Source organism: Centropristis striata, chromosome 10 (assembly GCF_030273125.1).
Source record: "Centropristis striata isolate RG_2023a ecotype Rhode Island chromosome 10, C.striata_1.0, whole genome shotgun sequence".
Lineage (NCBI taxonomy): Eukaryota > Metazoa > Chordata > Actinopteri > Perciformes > Serranidae > Centropristis > Centropristis striata.
Genome location: NC_081526.1, coordinates 7,831,641 through 7,859,617, shown reverse-complemented (window position 1 = coordinate 7,859,617; position 27,977 = coordinate 7,831,641). Strand labels below are relative to the sequence as shown.

The window sequence follows — 27,977 nt, the reverse complement described above, 5'->3', positions numbered from 1 at the left end:
TGTGCCAGCCTGCCAGCTCAGACACAGATTCCACCTCTCGTCTCCCTCTTTGCCAGCATGATGACTCAGCAGCTCCTGCAGGGCTTCCAGCCTCCTCCCTCCTCAACCTCAGTGATACACTGTGCTCATCAGACAAAGTAGTGTTTTGTCATTCTCTCCTTCGCCTTGACCCGAATACAGAACAGACCAAAATAATAAAGCATCCAACCAGACTAATGTTTTTATTTGTTGTTGAAAGCTATTACAGCGATCACTTTGAAAATGTCACCTCGAAACAACAAATGGTAAAACATTCGGCTTTAAAATGCCACTTGAAGACGTCGTCTTGTAAGTGGCATTGTGTAGCAACTCCTCAAATGTATTTAAATCATCATAACTGCCAACATGCTTGTCTTTTTCGGGTTCAGTTGTACTGATGGCAAGATTTGAGTGGCATGTTTAATCATCTTCATCTAATCACTTTAAGCTCCTCTCAACATCTTAGAGAAGTGCTTATCAAGATAGCTCTCTGGAGTGGGATCACTGGAAAGAGTCTGGGAAGGAAACGCGGCGTCATAAAATGGGAGCCTTGATATGTAGCATCACTTTTAAGTCTCTCCAGCAGCACTCAGCAGGAGTCAACCCTAACATACTTTTTACTGGGCCACGTCTATTTCAACTATTTCTCTCCGGGTTCCACACACTTTGGCTGCGTTGTGTTGAGCTCAATGTGGGTTTTGTATTTCAGCGTGCAAGGTCAGTGCTTGTGCATCTCAGAGGCAATGATATAATCACCCAGAATACCTGGGGTCGGAAAAGCATTTAGTTGATTTACTTATGCAAGTGTTATCCCCTAAAAGAAGCTAAAAATCTAAAGTAAAAGTACTGTTTTTGCAGAATGACCCTTTCAATACACATATTATATAAATCTGTCCGTTTATGGTTTCTGTTTGGTTGAAATGGAGCTCTTACTTTTGATATATTTGGTTAGATAAATCCTGAATAGTGCTCCATTCTTTTGGGCTGCATTGTGGGTAAAATTCTTTTGAAAAGCGAAGGAAATGTCTTACCCTCAGCTAAGAATGACTTACCTTGTGTTGCCTTGAATTCTTGGTGAAAACTTCTTTCTATACATCCTTCTGAGGTGAATGGAGAATCAAAAAAATGGAGAAGATTCTTGATAAAAGTATATGGGTATGGGTTTTGCTGTATTTAGCAGTCACGGATAGTCATTTTGACGGTGAAGTATTCTTTAAAGTCTCAATCTGCAAAGTAACTAGATGGTATAGCTCCGAACAAGCATAAAGTAAAGCTCAAGTGGTTCAACATCGTTAAGTACAGCGCTTTATTTACAAGGCACTTGTCCTTTCACAGCTTGAAGTAGAGAAGGAATCATCATAATACATTGTAAAATAAACAGCTTACTCAATGTGGAAACGGCATTGAACCTTTATTAAATATTGCTCTGCATTATACTACAGTAAAACCCATTAGATTATTAGTTCCATGAGCAGCAAACATGGGGAAAATATATCTACGTTATAATTACCATGTGGTATTTATGCTGGTTTCCTATTACCGCACCACATCAGAGGATATAGGAAGAGGGAATAAAAGGAAAGAAGGGGGTTGAGACAGATAGAGGGGGGGAAATGAGAACGCACCCTTGGCAGGATGTCAGCTCTGTGAACACACAGTGCAGAACACTGCCAGAGAATTCAATACGCAGGGATAGAGAGCTGCAGCACACACACATATACACAGACTCACACACACACAAACACACATAGCGCCATAAAGTTGTCTGCTCAGATCGCAATCGGTTCTGCAGATGCTAGCCCTGCCTCTCTCCTTTCCAAGAATCCCTTCTGAGGTTTCCAGTATCAGGACTAGTCCTCCCTGTGTATTCATCAGGCAAAGCTGTTAGCTGGTTGCATGATATGTTACTAGCTAGCTGTGTCTCGTGTGGAAAGATGTGGAGTCGATTGTTTTTACTGTAATAGAAATGAGCCTTGTAGGAAGTAATACAGTAAAGCATGTTTGCATATGTAGGGCTGGGCGATACGGAGAAATTTGAGTATCACAATATTGATATTGCGGTGTTATTGTAGGATTGACTATAGGTGCTTTTATCAAATGTTTACACAGTGAAGTTTTGATGAATAATCAGCAATACTGTGGATTTAATGACTAAGTGGGTAGAGGCAAAACAGTCAAACAAGTCAAATTCTCGAAATTTACAGTCATGGAAAAATTGATAGACCACCCTTTTTCTTCAATGTCTTGTTCATTTTAATGTCTGGTACAACTAAAGATACATTTGTTCGGACAAATATAATGATAACAACAAAAATAGCTCATAAGAGAGAGAATTTAAGAGCTGATATCTAGACATTTTCCATGGTTTTATTGATGATAACCAAAATCATTATCAAGAAAACCATTGAAAATGGCTACAGTGATGAACAATATAGTGAAGAAAACAAGGGTGGTCTAATATTTTTTCCATGACTGTAGATCTTTTAAAAATAGGTTAAAAAAAACAATACTTATGCAATCTTACAATATCCAAAATCTAAGACAATGTCTATCTAGTCTCACATAGTATTGACATATTATCGATATATTGCCCAGCTGTAAAATACTTGCATAAACCAGGGTTTGTCATAAATAATTGGAAAATGCTTAGTATTATCCGTTGCGTTTTCAAGATTAATTATTTATTCTTTGCCTGACTCTCAACATAATCCATAATCCGTCATGTAAACCAAAATCCTCTCAATATTTGAAATTAAACAATCCGGTCTTCATTTTTGTTTGCCTCGCACCTGACGAGCAAATCTAGCTAATACGCAAGATAAATCCTCTGCTGGTCCCATACTCATAGCCAGCATTAAATCAGACACCAAGGTAATATAAACAGCTGGAACAGAAAGAAACAAAGTTGATTGTTGTAGATTTCCATATGATGATAAAGGGTTCGAGAGCTTTGTTTAGGTGCCTTGAAAGAATTTTACTCTTAAAAAGCTGTACAAACCCTCATAAACTCAGGTGTGAGATCCTGCAAAAGGCCCTCAGGTTTTACAATGAATAGACTGACGTATTTGCTATGTACATATAGACAAACACATAACAGGACCACTTATCCGCCTGGTCGTCAGCGTGCAGCTCTCTGCTCATGATAGCTTATTTAAGACGGAGTGTCTGCGTGGGAGAGATGAATTGAGACAGAGATAATTTCAGTGCCCCATCGAGGGTCTTTCAGCTGCAAATGTAAACAAAAAATGCAGCAAATCATTTACCTACACTAATTGAAGCCATTAAAGGGAGCCTCATGACATGCTCTACTTAGTTAATTGAGGTGAGTTATTGATCTGTCAGCAGCGTGTGAGTCAGGATATCGTGCTCTTTGTTGTCCTTCATGACTGATACAGTATATGAGTCAATATCAAGATAACCAGTCAGACAGAATCACACTTTTTTTCCTCCTCGGCGCTGCAGACTGTTGTCTTCTACTCCTCTGCTTATCTCTTTATCCTGTTTCCTTCGGCCCCCTGGCTTCACCGCAGCCCAGCCGGCAGCCACCTCCCACCCCCCCCGCACCCCCCCACCGGTGCCCTTCTTCCTGCTGTCCCCCTGGGCGCTGACACCAGACACCTCCTTGTCCCACTTCTCCCTCCCTTTATCCTACCTCGCTGCCGCAGCCCACATGTCTTTCCCACTTTGGCCCCGTTCTCTGCCCTTCTCTGACCCACTGTCCCCCAGTTGCCCCCTGGCTATACCTCCCTCGCCTCTCCATGCCCTCCTGCCCGTTCCCTGCCCCCATCCCACCGCCGCTCCGTTCTCCCCTAGTCCAAAGGGAGCAGACAGAGCTCCTGATTATCTCTGTGTGGCAGCCTCTGTTTTGTGCTCTGATTAAAGGAGCAGCATGTGGTCTGTGTGTGAGCGGCCTGTACAGACGCCGCCGTTGGGCTCATGCTAACATTACGTGCTTAATCATTTATGTCTGGGAGACGGGCACAAAGACTTGGAGGGGATGGAGGTAAAAGGGGGGGTGGGAGGGGGGGGGCGCTGGCGTATTTATCTGTGGCACAGATGCACTCAGGCGCGCACACACACACACACACACACACACACACACACATGCTTCCAAGATAACGGCCCCGGTGCTTAGTATGGCATAAACGGGGCACGCTGCAGGCTGTGATGTCTCCACAAAACTCACACATCATCTTTATAAAATGGGTGTCTAGAGGGGGATTTTTTTCGTCCCTTGAGTTTACAGCGCGAGTTAGACTGGTGGTCTGTTAAAAATCTGTCACTGGATAAAACAAACAAACATAACTGCACGCCGGCGTATGTGGACGCTTCTACAGACGCATTAAATATTGAAGGATTAGACTGTCTCCAGGTCTCTAAACGATAGTATTTGGGCACCCACACTCGTTCTCCCCGCTGTGTTCCTCTCCTCTTTCTCCTCCTCCTCCTCCTCTCTCGTCTGTCTGCTCCTCTCCCCTCACTGCCAAGCAGCCTGTCCCTCCAACACACACATACACACACACACACAGACATCACCACGCACGCACACACTCATGCACGCACAGAGGCAGCCAATAGGAGAGCACCAGTCTCCCCATTGCTTGCCACTCAATGCCTTGTTGCCAGGACAACAGGAAGGCATTAGACCCACTTTACTGAGCATTTTAAACTTGGTGTTGACTCTTTTTCTGAAAACAGGAAAAGGTCTCCCTCTGAAAAACTGCTCTCTCTAATACTCTTAGGTCGACAGCAAATCGTCGCAAATCACGCTTCTGTCTGTCTGTCTGTCTGTCTGTCTGTCTGTCTGTCTGTCTGTCTCTGTCTGTGAAGATGCTTGACAAAAACTAACTAGGTGCAGCATTATAAAATTCCCCGTCATTTGCTATGGATACAGTTTCAGCCTGGAAAAATAAACATATTCATTGGAGTGCACCTCTCATTTTTGTATTTTTCTTTTTTTTTTCTCTTCCCTCCAGGTCCATAATGAAGGTTGGGGACATGTTGCTTTTGGTTTGGATCGTCCTGATCCTCCCCTGTTCTAGCTTGGAAGGTAAGTGCCTTGTCACCAAACACAGCTTGTCCCAAGTACAAGGGTGTGTACTGAATGTCTCTGTTCCCCTTTTCCTTTTTACTCCAGTTAAACATGCACACAATCTTTCAGCCTCCGTGTCTTTCTCTGTCCCCCCCTCAAGTCTCTTAGATGCATACACCAAAAAATTCTCATTTTTTTTCTCCCTTTCACCACCCCTCCCCAGTCTGTCTCGCTCTCATCTGCTGTCTCGCAGTGTTATTTTAAACAACTGCAGTGGTGTTGGAATGCAGTGGAAAGAGGAGCTTTTTTTCAGGGTGGCAATCCACACTTGTCCCCTAGCGTACAATACATACATGCATCCTTACGAGAGGGATAAGCACCGATCATCTGCTGTCACAAAACATTTGGAAGCATATTATAGATTCAATCCCTCCTTTGCAGCAGCTCTCAATCTGCTTTCAGAGATGAATTCTGACCTGTTCCGTAATTGTTTTCTTTTGTAGGTGATGTCAGTGCGAAAAATGTCGAATGTTTGTGTGACGGAGCGTCCTGCAGCAGTGGGGACCGGTGCTTCGGCCAGCAGTGCTTTACCTCCCTCTCCATACTGAACGGGACATCTGTCCTTCAAAAGGGCTGCATTGTGGGTAATGAGGAAAGGTCCTTGCAATGCGGAGGTCCGCCAACTCCTGAGCTGGTGGTAGACTGCTGCTACGGGGATTTGTGTAACATGAACTTCTCCTTACCGGTGAAAGGTGAGAAAAATATCATGCACTTTTCATTAATGATGCCACTAAAACACCATTTAATATATCAATGACAATACACAAAAAGACCTATTTAATAAAGCAATACATTTTTTTATAAATGTATGTAATACAGTCATGGAAACAATTACTAGACCCTTGTTTTCTTTAGTTTCTTGTTCATTTTAATGCCTGGTACAACTAAAGATACATTTTTTTTGACAAATATAATGATAAAAACAAAAATAGCTCATAAGAGTTTAATTTAAGAGCTGATATCTAGACATTTTCCATGGTTTTCTTGATAATAACAAAAATCATTATCAAGAAAACCATGGGAAATGTCTAGATATCAGCTCTTAAATTAAACTCTTATGAACTCTTTTTTGGTGTTTTTGTTGTCAGGATATATATAATATGAAATATTATAAACAGATACTAACAGGATAATGGATCCAACTTTTGCAAATATAAAGAAATTGTCATTTATTCTCTGTCAAACTTACTCTATGGAGCTCTCCAGCCAGCCAACAGATACATTTTTATGTTTTTGGATCTGAGTGATTGCCATTTAATTTAATGGGCGACTAATGGTATTGCTCTAATGGGTTTTCCCATATCTGTATTTCCTCTTATCAGATATAGAAGTGTCTGCTGGCAGACCAGTCCTCAGAGACCAGGAGTGTGTGTGCGAGGGCGGTGTGTGTGAGCGTGACCATCGCTGTGCAGGCCAGCAGTGTTTCTCCTCTCTGAAGATGATTGATGGGGTTGCCGTCCAACAGAAGGGCTGCCTGAGGGACGACGAGGAGGGCAGAGCCACCTGTGCCCTGCCACCCTCATCGGCCCATGTTGTCAAGTGCTGCCAGGGCCATCTGTGTAACATGAACGTCACTGTGCAAGCTCCAGGGAAAGGTGACTTTGTACACATTGTACACAATTCTCTTGGCTGCCGTTCACTATAGACCTTATGTCACTCACAACGATTTAATTTTAATGACAAAATTGACAAGAACACCAGAAAAAAAACTAATTTTGCATGTTTATAGTAATGCAGGAGCAGCATTAATCCTTTGATGCACAACATGAGTCTAAAGTGACCCGACTAAGTTTTTATATTCTATATCTTTCAATATATTAATTTCATCATTCAGTATTGCAGGTTTTCCTCAAATAACTTGTTTTTGATCATCATACATCATAATTTTTTGTTTTCACTTCTTACTTTTTGAATAAAACCCCCTTTTTTTTATCACTACGCTTCTAATGCACAAGGTCATTTTTGACCCATGTTGTGCATTAGAAGGTGTTTATATGTTGTCACCAATTTAAAACCTGACAAAGAAGACACAAATATTAACTATCCTATTTTGTTAAATTAGTGTTTTTCCAATGGAAATTATTATTTGGTGGCTCTAATAAGTCTCAAATGTTAAAATATGTGATTTTCCAATGTAATCTGGTGGTTCTAACAACTCTCTTAAAGTTAAACCTTAAAAATAATTAAGTTAATTAATAATAATAAGTTAATTAAGTGTATCACGTTTCTTTTTTTTATCACTATGCTTCTAATGTACAAGGTCATTTTTGACCCATATGTGTAAGTATCAAAGAAAAAATGGATATAATGATCTGTTGTAATAAAAAAAAAAGATATTCAATCACATAGCCAGCATGAAATAACATTGGAAATGAATGAGGGTAATTTTTGACCCATGTTGTGCATTAGAAGTGGTGTCAATATGTTGTGCATTAAAGGGTTAATGACTCCTTTTTCTTTCTTTCTTGAATCTGTTGCAGAAGTAGAAGTGAAGCCTCTGATCAAAGAAGAGCATCAGTGTGTGTGTGAGGGCAGCTCCTGTGCAACAGGGAACCGCTGCATGGGCCACCAGTGCTTCTCATCTCTGACAGTCAGCGCCGGCTCCCTGGTCTACCAGAAAGGCTGCTTCAAGGTCTACGAGCAGAGCACGTTGACCTGCAAGACCCCACCTTCCAGAGACCAGATCGTGGAGTGTTGCCACGGACACCTGTGTAACATGAACAGCACCGTGGAGCTGCCTGTCAAAGGTATAGTACTATACTACCCAGAATGCAGTGCTCTATACTGCCTTACAAATCCTTACTGCAGTAACTACGGAAAGGGTGAAACTGAGAAAAACTGCTTTAAAGTTTTTAACTGGCCAGCCAAATGGGTTATAGGTAGGAAAGTGATATGACACTTATTTCTACATGTATTGATGATGTCATTTTTTTACGCTCAAAAACGACAATTTATTTGACCTTTGACCCCAAAAACTGTACTTACTGCACTCTGGTTTTGCTGTAAAAGGTTCTAATAGTAATGCACAAAGAGAGTGCAGTAACTACAATGTTGTTGTCTTCTTTCGGCTTTTATATTTTGTTTTCAGTGAATAAACATTTTCAAATTGATTTTGTTATAAATGTATTTAAGAATCTTTAACAACTCTGTTCAAAGATTTGTGTATTTAAGACATAATATTACAAAGTAATGTTGTATTTTAGTCTTAATATAATTTTATCTCACTTTTCTGCTTAATCACTATCCAAATAATAATTTCCCAATCAAATAAACTTAGAATGTCTATTATTCTTGTCTCCACTATTCAACACAATGAAGATATACAAGGCTACACCTTATCAGACCGTCTGCTTTGGTTTTATGTTTAAATTCTTATCTTTATCCAAAGCAGACCGTGGTAAGTGCAATTACTGCGGTCTGCTTTGGTTTTGAGTTGGATTTTGTAGTAACTGCAATTTTTATATAATTATTTCTCTGAAATAAAGCAAAACTGAAATCAAAAAAATTGGTCACAAGATAAAACGGACATCAAGGAGTTCTTTCTCAAATTCAACCAAAAAATGTAGTTACTGCAGTTAGACTTTGTAGGGCAGATTACCTTTCTATCAAAGATACTCAAGAGCTCCATCTGTTGTTTCTGCACTGAACTGTGTACTAACCAAACTGCTGCATGGATTTAACTTCTTTAGAATAGGAGCAACCATGTGTTATAACTCATTAGTAACACATTTTACTTCTCTACTGAGAGAGCTACGTCATCGCCTGTGAAATCGTCTGCCATGGCTGTTCTGGATGGTTACTGTTGGCCCCAGTTACACCTTTGTGTGGTCACACTCCTGGCACCTTATGAAACAGAGACGAGGGAGACAGTGGGCAACCAAAGGGAGGTTTTGAATATTATTTAGTCATGGTCCACTTCCCCTCTGTCCTCTCGGAGGCTGTCAGAGCTGGCTGACAAGAGCCCAGAGGGTGAAGCCACCTGGGAGTGAAGGAGAGGCTGGCATCTATACACAGAGCTGTTGTTGCCCTTTTTGTTTCCTTCACCTTTCCTTTTCTCTCTATAGCAGCCTTTCATATCATATTTTAAGATAAATATTTATACTTGTTGGAGAGTAGATCAGCGATAAATACAGTTTGCAAATTGGAAATATCAGTCAGTGCGTTTACATGCACAGTTTGATCAAGCTGTGCTTTAAATTCGATTTTGGCGTCTAATCGGACTTCTGTCCTTGTCCCAGTTTACATGCAACTTAGAAAATGGAATAACTGACGGGAACATGTCCTCCTCCTCAACACTAGGTGGTGATATGCGTCGTTTCAGCAGGTTAATACGGCGCCCTTTCTGGTTGACCTATTATATATATTATTATGTCATAATAAACAAGTGGAGAAAGGCGGGAAACCAGCATTTTCGAACAACAAGAACAACAAGATTGAAGGTGATTTTTAGGGGCAGATATGAACGCCAGATGCTGTTGGTGGGCTACAACAGTAGCCTGTCTCCGGTTTGACACTTTGTGCCTTCGATACTGACCAGCTACTACGACCGGCTGTTTTTGTTCTGGGGTCATACGCCATCACGCGGCGTGGGGGGGCGGAGCATACGAAGCATGCGCACATGCGTTGTCTTGTTAAACATGATGGCTAAAATCCTATTCCAATCGCATTATCTGGGTGTCTTAAACGAAGTTGGAGAACTATTAGTCAGCATTAGTCAGACTAACACGTTTACATGCACTTCAGTTATCCAGTTATAGTCAGATTAGGGCAATAATTCGTTTTTGTGTCATGTAAACGTACTGAGTGTTTGACTTAACTGGAGGTAATTTACCACATCATAGTAATTCACTTATGCTGCATTTCCACTGCATGATACAAAACAGCCACTTCAGTCAAGGTTCCAAGTGAGCTAAGATGCTATTTAATGGTGGAGCTAAAACACTGCAGACCACTGGTTGGTCAGAGAAAATTGTCACCAGTGTGTCATTGGACATCCTGCATAAAGTGTTGCATTTATGATGTCACAACTGTCTCGCATGCCTCCACAACCACTGCTGTCTTCTCTTTACATTGCCACAAATGAGAAGAATGGCTTCAAGTCGTCTTGTCAAATGCATCCCCGCCCATCCTACAATGTGTTGCTCGTTCTGATGTGTATTTGGGAGAAACGGTTCATTATTCGAGCGGAGAAAAGGGGATCATTGTCTCCGCTGCAGGCCGAGCTGAAAACTCTTTCCCTTGGAATGTTTGGAAAGTGTGAATGGTGGTCAGTTCCTCAGGCCGGCCTCGCTGACTCCATGAGATCCACTGTGTGTGTGTATGTATGAGAGTGAATGCTCATGTGTGCTCTGTGTGCACCCCCACCCTTAACTGCTTTCTTCAGAAGGTCTGCAGAGAGCAGCAAACCTGTTATTTGTGTCAGTATGTGTGGTCCAGTCAGTGAAAAGCCGCAGCAAGAAGAGAGTTTTCCCTCTACGCACATAGTCATGATCACATCTTCTTGAGTCCTTCCAGTGGAAGCTCCCATCTGTTGTTTACTGAAGCACTCGGTCACAGATGCAAGCCAAATTCAATCTTCAAAAATCAAGCTTTATCTTGCATTTCAAAATAAAAGTGCAGTGCCCGTAGGAAGTATGTATTCATACATTACATGCAGACCACTACAACTTCTGCAACTCCATTAAACAATTACTTTTCATAAGGTACGCACACCATCCAGCGCATACACATTGAACATTGATATTCGCTAGAATTATTTGAATATTATTGGAAAATCGAACCTTGTAGCGCACTTTAACCCATTTAGAAAACGCCTGGAAAAAATGCCTGTAAAACCTCTGGGCAATTTTAAAATAACCCCCTAAAACCTGAAGTTTTTCTGGAAATTCAGCAGAAGTGTCAACGCTTCCTACTAAATAATAGATTTTTCAGCCTCTGTAGCAGATAGAAATGAAATTCAAAAAGTATTGAGAGCTTATAGCTGTAATATCTGAGCTCCCTCCGCTATAGTCGTCTTCCACCATGATTTTAAAGTTCTGGAAAAGTCCCATGTTGCATTGCGACACTCCCACATGTATTCCGATGCATTTCATTGGCCAAGAAGCCGAAAATAGGTGGAAAAAAACTACAAATACTACAAAACGACGTATCCGCTTTCCTGGCTTTAATGGCAGAATAACGCAGTAGCGCCCCCCCTGTTTTAATGGTAGATACGATAATGCTTTCCCGGCTAAAATGGATTAAAACTCCTGAAGATAGGTAGGCTAAATAGACTAACAGATGAGAGTGGGTGGAAATCCAGAGTGAATTGTGTTACTGACCAGGTGTAGGCCTATCACACAATGGGGCGGAGCTCCCCTAAAGGGCGTCCGATCGGAAACAGTGCAATGCCGCAACACGTCCTACGTAATAATGAAATATAAAAAACGAATGAAAAAATCTTCAAAATCGAGGATGCACACCTTCGTGCCATGCGCAAGACACATACGAAATCTGAGGTCAGTCTGACTAACGGTCAGCGAGATATGCACTAGACAAACACACACACACACACATACACACACACACACCTACCCACCCACCCAGACGATTCTTGATCTATAGATAGATATTCAAAAAGGTCTCACATTATGGTTTTTTCTCTCCCCTTACAGCCGATGAGCTATCCAGCTACAGCGTGACCACACTGGTTATCGTCATCGTGGCGCCCATCATCGTCCTCATCATCCTCTCTGCTATCGCCATCCTGGTGTTCAGACGCATTCACAACAACCAAATGGAGCGACTCACATCCCGAGATGCAGAATACGGGACAATCGATGGCCTTATAGCCTCCAACGTGGGGGAGAGCACTCTGGCGGTGAGTTGGTAGAAACCATGTAGGAGGCTACCTCCCGAGCTCATTAGAAAGAATGGTGTAAAAGCTGCTGGAGGCAGATTTTAATTGACTAGTATGCTGAATATCAAATTATATTCTGGTTCTTTTATTTTTACCCACTTCTTCTCTCTGTGGAAGCTGCCACATACTGTAGGTGTTATAAATTGACCTCTAGTGAGGCACAGAATGTCTGCTGTGTGAATGATGTTTGAATTAGTAAATAAAACTCTGTCTTTGAGCAACACAGTTAGTTTAACCCAGCCATCTTGATGTATCTGACATTTGCTCTTTGACCACAGCTGTATTATGTAAGAAAATGCATAGCAGTCGAGAGCTTGGTAAAAGATTACATAATATTAAATCACTTGGATCGGGATCAGCAGAAAAGGTTTTTCATATACTTAAAATACATTTGGCCCCTTTTCATAGAGTAGGCGTTCAATTTGTGTCATTACTTACCATATGTTTTATAAGTATTTTCACATATTTAATTACATTTTACAGCACCAGACATAAGGCTGAGCATAACAAATCACAATACCAGTACTAATAACAGAGTGACACCAGCAGAGTACTTCACCTGATATCTTTTTTTCTACTAAACTTGATGTCTATTATGTAAAAGGAAGCACTCTGTTGCATAAAATGCCGCCACAACCACTGCATTTATATTAATCCGATGCCACAGACGCGTAGCAGCAATACTTTTGACCATTTTGGTCACATCTCGGCACAGGGAGCTGCTGGGTTACTGGGTTATTGCGGTAGACAACTTCATTTCGGTATCTGAAACCTAACCAGCCCGAACCGAAAACCATTAATCATTTAGATTAAGTTGTTGTCTAGTGTTATTTCCGGTGCTTAAAGACATGTTAATCATTGTGAATGTGACAGCAGATCCAATTTTGATTTTGGGTGGTACAGCAGCTCTACACAATCTCAGAGAGGGTCTTAAAAGTCATGCAGGAAGTGAAAATGTGTATCAACAAAGACGGAAACCCCCCTCTGTAATGATGTATCAAATTAAGGGATTCAGCAGAGGAGTTAAAACACTTGGATTAGTGGGGACTTCCGCCTCTTCTGTTTACCACCAAATAATATACAAAAGAGACACGATGACACAATAGACCTTGTTTGCCTCTTTCTAATCCAGATTTGTGATCAAGGCGGTCATGTGGTGGCACTGTAATCAAGGGTTTAGTCTTTCTTATATGCTGCGATTAACCCAAACACGACACAAACACTGGTTTGAAGACAATGAGGAGCAGTTCAAAGAAAGGTTTTCTTTTTTCTTCAGTGTATGCCAGTCTAATAAAACATTAAAAAAATGTAAGAAGAGAACAAATCCAGTCCACAGTACCATTGTTGTAAATTTAATATGGGCCACAAAATCCCCCAAACCTCGTATTCAGTAAACATTATGGAATAATATCAGTGGTGGGATGTAACTATTTACATTTACTCAAGTAATGTACTTAAGTACAATTTTGAGGTACTTGTACTTTACTTGAGTATTTCTGTTTTATGTAACTTTATACTTCTACTCCACTACATTTTGAGGCAAATATTGTACTTTTTACTCCACTCCATTTAGCTGACAGCTTTAGTTACTAGTTAGGTTTTGGTTCAAGATTTAGCATGAAAAATTATGATAAATTTAAAGTTATCTATTAGACATTTGTTTTTAAATGATACCTCATAACAGTAAATTAGGTTGTTAAATTAGGATGAGCCATGTCTTTTCAAAATTAAAACACTGCTTACATAAATGCATCAATACAAATAATACAATAATATATTTAGAATATATAAAACAATCTGAGTGGGTTCCTACTGCATAACGAGTACTTATACTTTTGATTCTTTAAGTACATTTTGATGCTGATACTTTTGTAATTTTACTTCAGTAAGTTTTGAATGCAGGACTTTTACTTGTAGTGGAGTAATTTCAGTGTGGTATTAGTACTTTTACTGAAGTAAGGGATCTGGATACTTACCACTGAATAATATATATATGTATAAGTATAAACACAAGTACAAGTCTAAGCCTATGCATATCAAAGTGCTTAGTGTCATTGTTGGGTCAACATGTGCATGTTTCCCTCAAAAAATGATTAAATTCAGCAGTGCAGGCTATAATTTTGTAAACCTTCTGTACATTTCAGATCATGCTCTCAAGAGTATTTGTTAATTCTTATGTAAAAACATTTAAAACAATGCACAGTGTCTACATATTCATGAAATGTTTGTGTGTGAATGTGTAGGTGGGTGGTGCTATTTGCTGTAATCCAACTCCAAAACTTGTTTTGAATCTTCTCAGATATTTTTCCAAGTCTGTTAGAGGAATGTCTTTGGCTTATTATTTTCTCTCCACTCAACCGTGGATTGTAAGTTCTCTGCCGAGTTGTTTCTGTTTTTGAGGGCCACTAAACTGATCCAGAGTTTAGGTGGAGTCCTGTGGTTAGCGTTTAGTCTGAAAGACAACCCAGCACATTCACTGGCTCACACACACTGTGTAATCAAGTTCAGCAGAAACTGGTCACAGTCTAGCTTGTGCCCTAACAAAACACACGCCTGTTACCATCCATTTTGTTATTCCAAATCCACACAGAAACATACGTTGTACTTTAAGATACTTTTCTTTTAATTGAAAGCATTTATTTCACGTGTAGCTTACATTTCCGTCTGTCATGGAACACAGACTGTCTCTTTATAAGCGTGTTTAAAGTCTACAAAGCCCAGATTATCCCATTTATCTTTAATTATGAAACTTGTAAATAACATGTCCAACTGTTAAAGTATGATCATTGGTGTGTGTGAGAGAAAGTAATGGCTGATTTTGGCTCTTTTTCAAGCTATTTCCAAAGTCCATCAATACTCTTGGCAACGAAAAGCCCAAATATGGAACCACAGAATGTTTGTTTCAGCATAATTAAAAAGTGCTTGGCAGCACCATGAGAAGGGATATTATGAACAGTGGTGTGGCTGCGAAAAGCAAATCTGACTGAAACACATGTGCTTGTCCCTCTGCAGCCTGCTGCCCAGAAGTCGTCTCTGATTATGATGATATTAAATCGTTCTGATTGCATTCTGCTGCTTAACGGCCTGGACCAAATATACCCTTCCTAAAAACAATCCTCCTGTACCAAAGAGAGGGATTTAAAGTCTCTGCAGAGCAACTCATCATTCATTTTATGGGCCCTGTCTTGCATTCCTGTGTTGTGATTCCAAATTGTCTCTCAGGCAGCTCTTGCATTATGCATCTGTTTATCTGAGGCATCACTCTTCTCTGTTGTTTTCAATCCTCATCCTCCCCTCCCAGTTTAGCCGTTTGTTTTGCTCAGCAGCTGCCGGCTCTGTTGCTGCGCACTGCCCTCCTGTGTCAGCTCCGGGACGCTGCACGTCTTGTAGCCAAGATAAAAATAAAAGGCTTAGCAGCATTGCACATGTTTTGGAGTCTGGCCCTTGGTTAGATAAAATCTCCAGCGCCTACACCAGTCATCAGGGAGGGGGTGGCACTTCTGTTGATTACTCAGCAGGGGGCACCCTGCACCTCCAGCACAGACACACGCCCACACACACACGCAATATCCTGGTACACACACTGCTTGCACCCTTCCATCCCATGTGGGTGCCACATCAAAGGCGGCCTGTTGTATTAGTCTCCATCTGAGTCCCAGATGCTCCGTATTTCATCATTTTTTAAGCTCGAGCCACAGATTCCTCCGGGGAGGGTTTTCATTCAGCTCGCTCACTTGCAAATATAAACACACACATGTAAATATACAAACCCTTTACTCTTTGTTTCTGTTTTTCTCTCTGCCAGGATCTTCTGGATCATTCCTGCACTTCGGGAAGCGGCTCAGGACTCCCTTTCCTCGTTCAGAGAACTGTTGCACGACAAATCACACTCAATGAGTGTGTGGGTAAGTGCTCTGTTAATGGCTGTTTTCATATTGACAATAGCGCTGCCTCAGAAAACTAGTCTGCCTCCTCATTCATTTCAATGAGGCACTCCCACTGTGCTGACACAGGGGGGCACTGCCAAACAATGCCTGGAGGAGAATGTTCCTGCAGAATCGAAGGCTGCAGTTTCACAACAGCATTTCTAGGACCCCAGATTTTTGTGGGGCTGCTCGTCATTGACAGGTTATTTAGTAACCCTTATCCTAACCACTGTGATAATGAGTGGAGTAGCTGTGGCAAAGGCCCTGTAGTCCTAGAGGTGCAGACTGCAGCTGTAGGGCTAGGACTGCAGCTTCAGGTACTGCAGCAACATATTATTGGATATTTTTTTGCAAAAAGTGGCCCTGGGTCAACTAAACCTCCCTTTAGCAGTACATTAAATCTGTAGCACTTTGTAGCATTGTTTACATGAGGAGGAGCAAATCTTTGACACTATTGTGATATAGCAGAGTTTAAATTCTCTCTGTAACTGACTCTGTAGCATCTTGATGTCTGCCAACTCTTCAAACTGGACTCTCTTGGTTCATATTTTAATGTTATCCACAAGAAGTAAATCAAGTTCGTGTTGCCTAACAGATCATATGAAACTGAGCAAGAATGTTTCAGCAATCAAGTCCCTCGAGCCAGAAATTGCACAAATTCTAGTTTAGAGATTGTAGTATGTTAAGTGTCGAAATAACAGCAGTCCTTCGTGTGGACAGACGTGTTGCCATGGTTATCAGTGTTGAGGGTTAAATCACTGATGTTGTAATAAAAGTTTAATCGTCACTTTTCTACATCCCTTCCACTGCTGTAGTTGGTTTTCTCCAAGAAAAACAAACATTTCACTTTGCATTCATTGATTTGTGGCCAGTAGGGGGCAGCAAAATAAGCTCACATCTACACAGACACCACCAGTTATAATAATAATATAATAATAATAATAATAATAATAATAATAATACACACATACAAGTGCTACAGGTTAAAAGCATAACAGTCTAATTATAAAAAGGATAAAAAAGGAAAAACAAACTAAAAACAGAAGAAAAAGTTCTCGTGTAGTAGTTCTTCTGTAATCCTACTGACAAAACAACAATAACAACAAACCAAATTGGGAAATATGATGGTAAAATATGGTCATTCTAGCACCAAGAGCAACCTTACGAGAGGCTTTTGATGAATGATAATACCAGTGTGTGCCTGTTTGCTCATTCCTCTCATGTTTCTGCCTGCCAGGTAAGGGCCGTTACGGTGAAGTGTGGAGGGGTCAGTGGCAGGGAGAGAGTGTCGCCGTCAAAATCTTCTCCTCCAGAGACGAGAAGTCCTGGTTCAGAGAGACTGAGATCTACAACACGGTGCTGCTGAGGCATGAGAACATCCTAGGTACGTATCTTATTACATGTATAGCAGTACAGTATGTACTTTACCACACCTGGTGTTGTGATAAAACTAAATGCTAATCAATTCCAGCTTAGCAAAGAAGTTTACATATGCAGACCATTCCACCTACTATTGTACTGTAGTGATCAAACCATAGACTGTAAAAATAATTGACATGCGAGTTCAGCGTTAAACTCGTCGCCATCTTGTTTTCGATATGGGGAGCAGACCATATCTGGACTGTGGAGGAGGAGAGGGATCTGATCACTGACTACAGCCTCTCTACACCTCAACCTGACTGAGAGAAGCTGCTGCTAATTCATGATAGCATTAACTGAGATGTTAGTTTTGGCTTGCAAAAAACAAAAACAAAATGTATGTTACTGACCTCAGAATTGAACAGCGACTCCTTGGAGTGTCTGTTAGTCCAACCAAACGCTGAACAAGAACAAAACGTTCAAATAAACTGTCATTAAGTGAAAATACATTGAAAGGGTCAAAGTTATGAGACCGAACCGCTTAACGTCCTTTTTTATATCTATATAACGTTATATTTACATTTACATTTATTCATTTGGCAGACGCTTTTATCCAAAGCGACTTACAGGAAGAAAAAGCAAACAATCGAGGTGTAGTGCAGTAAGAGCCATGAGTGCAGCAATAAGTGCTAGTGGCAATTCTTTGAGGAGTAAAATTATTGTGTGGTGCTAGGAGTAGAAGATGCTCTCTGAAGAGCTGAGTAGTAGTAGTAGAGTAGAGAGGGTATATATAACCATGGATACGCACTGTTCTGCTTCTCTCCTGATGACGGCTCGCCTTGTTAGTGACCTGTCAATCAAAGGTAGCCACGCCCCAAATCATATGTTTATTTATATTCTATTTTCTTCTAAATAGGGCCATTATTTGAACAATTAACATCAAATTGAAGAAGAAGATTTTTTACTAGTGATTGAGACCATAGTGTTGTCCTAAAAAAAAATTCTGAGGTAATAAATCAAGTGAGAAGTTTTCTCATTTCACATTGAAGTGAATGGACAGAAATGTTTTTGCAGCCAAACTTAGCGCCCCCTGCTGGAATTTTCGGTAAAATGCAGCTTAAGGCACTTCCTGGTTTGCCTCCCTGCTCAGACCCGGAGGTTGCCGCCTTGATCAAACATGTCCCGTTGGCTACATACTAGGGTGCATGTGTTGATCAAAGTTTGTTTTACTAATCCCATTGACAAATATTTCTCTCAATTTAGGCTTCATAGCTTCAGACATGACCTCCAGGAACTCCAGTACCCAGTTGTGGCTGATTACTCACTTCCATGAGATGGGCTCCTTGTACGACTACCTTCAGCTCAGCACCCTCGACGCGTCCAGCTGCCTCCGCATGGCGCTCTCCATCGCCAGCGGCCTGGCGCACCTCCACGTCGAGATCTTCGGCACTCAGGGCAAACCGGCCATCGCCCACCGAGACCTCAAGAGCAAAAATATATTGGTTAAAAAGAACGGACAGTGCTGCATTGCTGACCTTGGTGAGAAAACTGAAAGATCCATATCATTAATACATGCGATAATATATGTTTTTATATTCCTCTACTTCTTTTAATCAGATAGTTGTGAAGTATAATCATGAGTTTGGGGTTTGCACATAATATTACTTCAACAAAGAGCTGATAGAAGCTGGTGCACTGTAATTGTCAGATGTTTTTAACCACCTAAAAGCTCCTAAGGGGATTGAAGGGATCCATCTGCAGCAATATCACTCCAGACACATCTACCCTCTTAGCCATATTTGTTCTTAATTCAGGAAAAACAACCAGTGCTTAAATGTTCCACCGGGCCTCTAATCAAAAACACATTTAGAGGAACTCAGACCACTTTATCTTTTACATCAATGTTCCATTTGCAGATACTTGAATACAGACTAATTCAGGTACAAGCCGTAACCTGGCGGCTGGCTCGGCTCGACCTACTACTTTCTGCTCAGGTTGACGCATTATGCTCTGCTGACAAATATCGTGGCTGTTGTTTGTCTCCCAAGCGAGTTGTTCTTATGTTGGAGTACTTCCTGTGGGAACAGGACAAACAAGTAGTGTTGAAGCTTTTAGCGAACAAGTATGAAAGAGTCTGATGTGTTTGTTTATCGTAGTTGTCTGAGACAGGGAAAGTTCAAGTCCCCCTTGACTCAGAAATGTGTTGTCTTATAATTTCTTCACTTGGATGTTTGAGCCTATCTGTGCAGAATGAAGTTTGTTCAGTTTGACACCAAAAGGCTGAGTTCACATTAAAATATTCTGAAAATCTTGAGTTTTAGGCGGTGTAAATTACAGCAGGATTTTGCAGATGTTTTCATAAATTTTTATGTATGAAGGGGAATTTTAAAGTGTTGTCTTTTCATGCTAGGTCTGGCAGTCATGCACTTTCAAGACACCAACGAGTTAGACGTGGGGAACAACCCTAAAGTGGGCACCAAGCGCTACATGGCTCCTGAAGTGCTCGACGACTCCATCCAGATGGACTGTTTCGAGTCCTACAAGAGGGTGGACATTTGGGCCCTGGGTCTCGTCTTGTGGGAGATCGCCAGGAGGACAGTCAGCAACGGTCAGTGCATGTTTTATACATCATAGTCCGTTATCTTATTTAAGTCCAACAGAATTGCTTTAAGCAGCATATTGTTGTTGTTGTTGTTGTTGTTGTTGTTTTTTTGTTGTTTTAAGGGTTGTCACGATACTAAAATTTTCAACTCGATACCGAAACTCGGAAATATTCGATACTCGATACCATTTTCGATACCACAAGGATAAAAACAAAGACCCCAAAATTTAACAGAAACATTTTTATTAACAAGAAAAACAAGCTTCAGATACTTTTGAAAATGAGTATCGTATCTGGATACAACGTTTTATAAAACAACTAGGATTGTCAAAAGTATTGATACTCAAAAAAGTATCGATACTTTTGACAACCCTAGTTGTTTTTATTTTTATCCTATTTTTAATTTATTTTATCTTATTGCATTTTACTGTTCTATTGTTTTCTACATCTCTTTGTGTTGTGTTATCTATTTATTGTTTGTGCAGCACTTTGGAAACCTTGTGTTTGCTAAAATTGTGCTATACAAATAAAGTGGATTGGATTGAATTGTTTTTTTTAATTTTGGTTGCTAACAGAGCAGAACATTCCCTGACAAAGAATCTAAAATAAATAACAGAAAATAACTAATAACTATATGTGTTTTTTAAACAATCTAGGTGTCATTATTTTCCGTTTGTCAGAAAAAAAAAGGAATTTGCTGCAAACCCGCGGTTCTTTTCAGGAATAACACGTAAAATATGGCTTCAAGCTGGACTAAGTAAAAGCTTTTCTGCTATTGATAGAAAGATTTGGCCTCGATACACACGTCAACATCCACTGTCTGCGGTCTGTGGAGAAGCCAGAGGCATCTTACGTGAAATAAAACCCACTTCCTCCATTTACTGTCAAATGGGTTTATCACTTTAGAGTAGGAACTGGGCTTTCAGCAACACTTAAGATATTGATTTACCCCCAACGCAGTAACCTCATAACTCAATTCTGTCCCACGACTACACTTGAGAGCAAGTTAAGGATAAAACAGCCATACCACAACATGATTTTGTTTTTTTCACTTTTATATAAAAAATGTGTTTACATGTCGGTCATTTGTCAATAAATTGTTTTTTACACATTTAAGTGATTGAGTGATATTGAAAGTGAGTTTCTGCATGCTCTCCTCTACTCGTAGGCATTGTTGAAGACTACAAGCCCCCCTTTCACGACGTGGTCCCCAGCGACCCCAGTTTTGAGGATATGAAGAAGGTCGTGTGCGTGGATCAGCAGAGGCCCAACATACCAAACCGATGGTTTTCAGACACTGTAAGTGACGTTCAAACTGTCATTGAAGGGATAGTTCAGATTTTATTTTTGAAGGGGAGTTGTATGAGGTACTTATCCATACTCGGTATATTACCTACTGCAGATCGAGGCTGTGGTAAATCACCAATTCTCCTGTTGTGCAAGGTCAAATTCATGTTTTTGTTAAAGGGGTCTAGTGGCTTTGAAGAGTTTTGTAGAAAGCTTCAGTTCCCCCAGGGTAAACTTAAACAGGGCTGACTGAGGGCAAGGTGAAGAGAGGAAAATATCCTGAACAGAGCAAACTCTTAGACTGAGATGTGGTTTAGTGTGTGCTCCAGTCTGCAGCAGTACATTGTTTAGCTTTTTTGTCTGGACTCCTGCCTGCTTCTTCAAACTGGGGATGGCATCTACTATGGGTACTTTACTTTAAGTAATACACCAACTGGATAAGTAGCGGATACAGCCCCACTTCAAAAAAACATGAATTATTCCGTTAAGTATATTCACCTCTGCATGCTTTTCATATCCAGAAATAAATCGTTTCAATAATATTCTAATGTTAATGCAGGACACAGCAGTTGATTTATTTCTCCTTACTAATTTTCAGACTTTAACCTCCATGGCTAAACTCATGAAGGAGTGCTGGTACCAGAATCCATCGGCCAGATTAACAGCGTTACGCATCAAAAAGACTCTCACAAAGATCGACAACTCTCTGGACAAAATCAAAACAGACATTTGAGCCTGTCTCAAGAAGAAGAAGAAGAAGAAGGAGAAGAGGCGCACGTACTTAAAGGCCTTTTGAAGACATCCAGAGGGTGGACCATCCTAATGAAATCAGACAAGACAAGAGACTTGATTGGTTCAGTGCCCTTATAGTGGCACAAACCTATATTTATTTTAAAACACTTGGCGGGACACATTTTGGCATCCAAAGATGGCTTACCAGGCATTTCTGAGACTGCCAATGGTCTTGGAAATAGGAAAATATCTATTCAAATTATGACATAGGAGCTGGACTGTTAGCAATGTTCTTCATGGAAGAAACCGTTACCTGGGCATTTGAGTAGGCTCGCTTTTCTTAGAAGCGCAGATTTTGTTTGACACATTTTTTTAGTTTGAAAAAAAAAAATGTCTGAACATATTAGCAACTTCACTTTATCTCTTTAATTGTACTGCATTGTTCATTTGCATTACGGTGGATTCATTTGGAGTCAACTTGCCAATTTAATCTGCATACTTTGTTAAACGGTGATCACAGCGAGCAGTGTTATGTTTTACTTTGTGTGTCACGCACCTCTGTTTACAATGCTGTCAGAACAAGTATCTTGGGATGTGACCAATCATGTAACATTTAGTTGTACAGCTGCATCGATGGCACTGTTCTTTTCCTGAGATATCGTCCAACTAAAGGAACTCTGTCGCAAACCTTTTGTATATCACAATGGATTTTACAATGAATTATGTACCTGTTCTATGTTTTGTTTCTTCAGCTTTACAGAGACAAATGCTAAAAGAACAAATAAAATATCTGCAAGATACTGAACTCTCCAGAGGCCTGTAAGTAAGCCTGTAAAGCCTGTATACTGTCTTAACGCGTGCATTGTTGTCCTAATGCGTGCATTGTCAAGTAAATGAAGTCAAACTTCAGCCTTTTTTATTTCTTTAACATTTTATATCAATTAGTGATTTATATTAATTAAATAGAAAAAAGTGTGATTTATCTGTCTCATTTGTCTTGATGCTGTATCTTGTAGATTTATTTATTATTATTTACTATGAGCCAAAAAAGTGGCGGCTCCAGAGATAGTAGGACAGTTCTACACTTAAATATCTCAACAACTATTGGATGATGAATAGGGTTGATTTTAGCTGTTATGTTTTCAAGGTTAGGAATATGCTTAAATTTGAATATAATCTTGATGAAAATGACGATTTTCAGCATAATCTGGTGTTTCATCTTCTCAGTAAATGAGAAAATAAAGTAGCTGCTTGAGCACTAAATAAGCATTAAGTAATCCTGATCAACAGCTGGTAAAATAGACAAAGAATAAATGCACATTTATTGCTGTGGGATTAAAATGAATTAATGTTTACTTTTCAAAATTGTATTTAAAGTAACAATTATTAGTTGTGATGATGAAGGCTTTGAGACTCTGGGAATTTTTGTTTTAAGTAACATGAAAAGTGCTTACATTTTAAAAAGCTGTACAAAGCCTGGATTAAATGTTGCACACATTCATGATCCCCAGAGGAAGACTCCTACTGACTTTGAAATCCTCTGATTTTTACATTTGTCATTTTAAGTGAAATATCTCAACTATTGTCAGGAAATTTGGTACATTCATTCATAAATCTAGATCCCCAGCTTTTCATCTAACGGCATCATCAGGTCAAAGTTTTAATTTAACCAATACAATGGTTTATGACCAGCAAAGCTAATGACTTAACCCTTCATTATCAGCTGTAGAGATATACTTGCTTTTTAATCATCCACCCATCCATTATCCTGAACCGCTTAACGGGGGGCTGGAGTCGATCCCAGCTAACATTAGGCGTGTTTCAATAAGGTACTTTTTCCTCTAGTGAGCTGCTATGGGTGCGGCTTAGGAGAGAGGATCCGCCCATGATCCGCCCAACTTCATCAGTTAGCAACCCAGTTAGCGGCTCAGAAAGTACCGGCCTCGGGTAGGTACTTTCTGAGCCGCTACTGAGCGGCAAGTTCGTGCATGCGTGATTCATTTGCAGACTGGTGCTAACTGGATGCTGAGGGGTTAACATCTCCTGCTCTGCTGACTGCAGCTGGGAGAGACTGCTGCAGGAAGACTGGGCCGATTGTGAGTGCTTTGGGACGGCACTACTCGTTAAGAAGAGTAGGAACACATCTCCAAAAGTCTCCAATAACACCAGAAAAAGTTGCTAGATTTGTCGCTAGTTGCTTTTTTGAAAAAGAGTCTCTAGAGGGGTCTAAATAGTCGCTAAATATAGAGATAAAGTCGCTAAGTTGGCAACAAGGTCTGTTGTCACATTCGGACTCTGTCGGTAAGCCGCTACAAAAGTACCTGTATAGGAACAGAGGCTGATGGGAACTAACTAGCTAACTTTCCAAAAAGAACTCAGAAAGTACTCAGTGGAAACACACCTATAAAGACAGACAATCATTCACGCTCTCATTCACGCCTACGGGCCATTTAGATTCATCAATTAAACTTAAGTGCATGCTTTTGGACTGTGGGAGGAAGACGGAGTACCTGGTGAGAACCCACGCTGACATGGGGAGAACATGCAAACTCCACACAGAAGAGCCACAGGCCGGAATCAAACCGGCGACCCTCTTGCTGTGAGTGCACGAGTGCCAAGAGTGCTAACCACTAGCTCCTGTTTAGCCGTGCATTTGTGTATTCAACCAGCTGCATTGTGAACGGAATTGTTCACATACTTGCTTTTGTACAACACATGTTCCTAGAGGTTTTCACTAGAGGCAACACCAGAGAAGTGACCACTAATAGAAACATGGCAACACTCCAGGAAGGCGTTAATTTAACAGATGAAGGACACGCGAGGCAGCCATAAGGCGCACAGGAGCACATAGTTAACAGCAAGTATATCTCTGGGCTAACAGAGCTGTTAGCATGGCTGTTGGCCTTGGTTTTCATGTATTTACATTTATTTATTTTTTTAGTTTCTTTTTAGACGGTACAGTTGTGACTAATCTGTAAATTATGCAGGAATTGTAATATTATTAGTCATGTAGTTTTTATTTGAGTACCATTGTTACCATCTCTCTATTCTCTTTCCAACCATTCTCTCGTTATTTATAAGTCCAGTCGGAAACTATGCCCGATGTGTCTAGCAGCAGCCAAGTCATTTACCTTTTCAAATAAAAGTCAACGTTGCAGCCATTAGCCTTCCAGCTAAAATTTGATTGCCTATGTTTTATTGGCGGTGCAAAATGCTAGTTTACCCTGAATTAATTCACCAATATACAGTTATTTCTATCCAATAATCTATTTCCTTACTGGAGAAAAACTTGACATCTGCACAGATAAAGCAACAAATTAATTTATATTCATTCGGAAAAGGTCAAAAGCCCAGGAGTTTCCCTTGCCAGCTGTAAAGTGAAACTGTGAGCACAGCAGATATCTTGGCAGATGTCAAACAGAAACTGGGCCCCTGATGGTTCTCAGACTGATTAATATGCCAGAGGAGTAACAGGCCAGATGATAGAAACACTAACAGTGGATGTCTGACAGTGCTGAGACGCCCTGCTTGCATATATCAACAGCTGTCAGACTTTCTCGGTGTACTGTCTTTATATTCAGTGTCATTTGATCCACCCTGCACCCACACAGCACACAAGTTTGACTGCAACAGTTTTAATATGGCATTGTATTTCCCAAAGGTTCTGTACTGGGTTTGTATACATGCTGTTTACTTCCTTATAGATACAACTGAGAGGGAGAGGTACTAATCTGTGGATGATTGCCCGTAAAAAGTGTGTTTGTATGGCCAACTTTGTGAAACTTTTCACAGGGGTTACAGTAAGAGCAGAGGTTAAAGGTATAAATGGTGTTTGCAGATCCCAGAATAGTGTCTCACTATGTACAGAACATGTTGATTCCCTACTGAATACATAGAAAAGTGCAATCCGTGCTTGTTTGGCTCATGTAAACTCAGTTCATTCCCTCTCCTTGGTGACACTGGCACCTGTTGTTGCTATGCAGCCCAAGCAGTGGGAGCACAACTTGGTCACACATGGCCTGCAGTAAATAACTTATTGCATGTAGTTGTAACCTTTGCACTGAGCTTAATGTACAGCACACTACTTGGCAATGTTTACTCTCTGCTCGGTTGGACGGGATGTATCTTTCTAGGCTGATTTCTTCAGTTTTGCTGCTCAGAGAGACAGAAGAATTGTAATGACCACAGGGGTGCAAAGCAGGCTGGTGCACCAGACAGTCAGAGCAGACAACTGCCAGTCCCTTAAGGACCAGAAAAATCAGTCTTTGGAAGTTGCACCTCTCAAGAACAGTACCACCTGCATTAATCTTAAGGCCTTGTTTTGCAGAGGAGATTTGCAGGATTTAAGACCTAACTGAAAAACTGAAAAACTGAAAAAAAACTCTAGGCAGGTATTCCATCACAGGAGAACTGGTTGGTTTGGAGGTATGATAGATGGAGTTCATACAGAATGCAGCAACTGCCTTTGGCTCAAGGCCCACAAACAGGTTAATAAGTTCCCCTTGGAAACCTGCATGTCAGTGTACAGCACACCATGTTTTTGATGGCCTATTAGTATGGAGGACATGAAGTTGGAGAAGAGCCATCAAAATAATAACTAATATTCTTAAACTTCAATGATTTTGCTTGCATAACGTGGAACATCTTCTTTGAGTCTAGTGGAAAGAAAACATCCAAAAATACACATTAAGGTGTTTATTTTAATGCAGTTGTCTATTACCATCAGGAAAATCATTCTAAATCCACTCAAAGTTAGCATTAGATAATGCCAAATGTGCATATTAACACATAAAATAAAATAAAATATTGTCAAGGAACTAATCATTTCTAAATGTAAGTCATCAACTGGGGAGGTATCATGGTAATATTTATTAGTTTTATTTTTTTAACTGGTCTCTTGTAAAATGAATACACATTTACAATGCTTCTTTAAAAGGTTGTTTTCTAAAATCATACTCTGAGCCAGAAATATCCACTTCAGTAGCACTTACTCCACTTCAGTAGCACTTTATTCTTATATATATTCTGAAGGTTTTTTTATAGATCACCTATACAGCCTGATTTATAGAACATTTTACTCCTACTTTTTTATGGCTGTCGACAGTATTTTCTGATATATGGAGTATAAAAGTCCTCAGTAAAAACATTGGACTCAAATATATCAACAAAATGTAACAAAACATTTTGATGTGGTTTTATCCAATCTGCTCTGTTAGCACATATCGTCACACTGTTAAAATAATCGCCTAAGTCATTTTTTGTCAAAATTGTTTTTTTTTTGCCTAAATCATCTCCTCATGGCCACCTATGGTAAAATCACCTTCATCCTCAGTTGATCAGATCATGTGATTTTACCCCTTTAAGATAATGGCCTATGTCAAGTGTGTGACTTAAGTGGATTTATTATGCCTAAGTCCAAATAAAATATGACTTAGGCAATTTTTTGAACATGTCTTTGTGACTTAAGCAATATATGATAAGTTATGGTAAGATATGGTAACACTTTATTTTGAAGGTGTCTTCATAAGAGTGACATGAGCGTGTCATAAACATGACATGGGATGTGTCATGAACATTAATGACACTTTGAAGTAACATTAATGCTCATGATACTTGTCATGTCATGTTTCTGACAGGCTTGTGTCACTCTTATGTAGACACCTTCAAAATAAAGTGTTACCATATCTTGCTTAAGTCACAAAGGCATGTTCAAAAAATTGCCTAAGTCATTTATTTCTCTTAAGTTACATAATTTACACACAGTGTTATTACTATGCCAATAGCCATCCTTTGTTACATCCTTTTTGAGTGTAATGATAAATAATGTCATATGTTACACTTTTGGTGAAGTTTTTTGTGTTTCCTGCAAAACTTGAAAAAATAAGTTAGGCGATTATTTTAACAGGGTGACGATATTTAATGAAATAAAGCCTAATTTTCATATTTAAACATATAATTTGAGAAAAATAATATTTAATGCAAGTAATGAACTGAAAGGGATATAAATGAGTTCAAAAATATTTGCCCTATTTACCTGTAGAGTCTTCTCATAACATAATGGGC

At 40.1% G+C, this 27,977-nt stretch overlaps 1 protein-coding gene across 1 annotated transcript in view; it reads left to right on the top strand.

The window, feature by feature from the left end:
- LOC131979021 (activin receptor type-1-like) overlaps positions 1-22,892 on the top strand; it is a 33,197-nt gene extending 10,305 nt beyond the window's left edge. Inside the window, exons 2-12 of the mRNA XM_059342904.1 lie at positions 4,995-5,068; positions 5,554-5,802; positions 6,433-6,705; positions 7,591-7,857; positions 11,764-11,969; positions 15,814-15,913; positions 17,172-17,318; positions 18,557-18,832; positions 19,704-19,901; positions 21,064-21,194; positions 21,781-22,892. Of these exons, the coding sequence (XP_059198887.1) occupies positions 5,002-5,068; positions 5,554-5,802; positions 6,433-6,705; positions 7,591-7,857; positions 11,764-11,969; positions 15,814-15,913; positions 17,172-17,318; positions 18,557-18,832; positions 19,704-19,901; positions 21,064-21,194; positions 21,781-21,915 (2,049 nt within the window). The 5' untranslated portion in view covers positions 4,995-5,001 and the 3' untranslated portion in view covers positions 21,916-22,892. The remainder of the gene's footprint in view (positions 1-4,994; positions 5,069-5,553; positions 5,803-6,432; positions 6,706-7,590; positions 7,858-11,763; positions 11,970-15,813; positions 15,914-17,171; positions 17,319-18,556; positions 18,833-19,703; positions 19,902-21,063; positions 21,195-21,780) is intronic.
- The last annotated feature ends 5,085 nt before the right edge of the window (positions 22,893-27,977 follow it).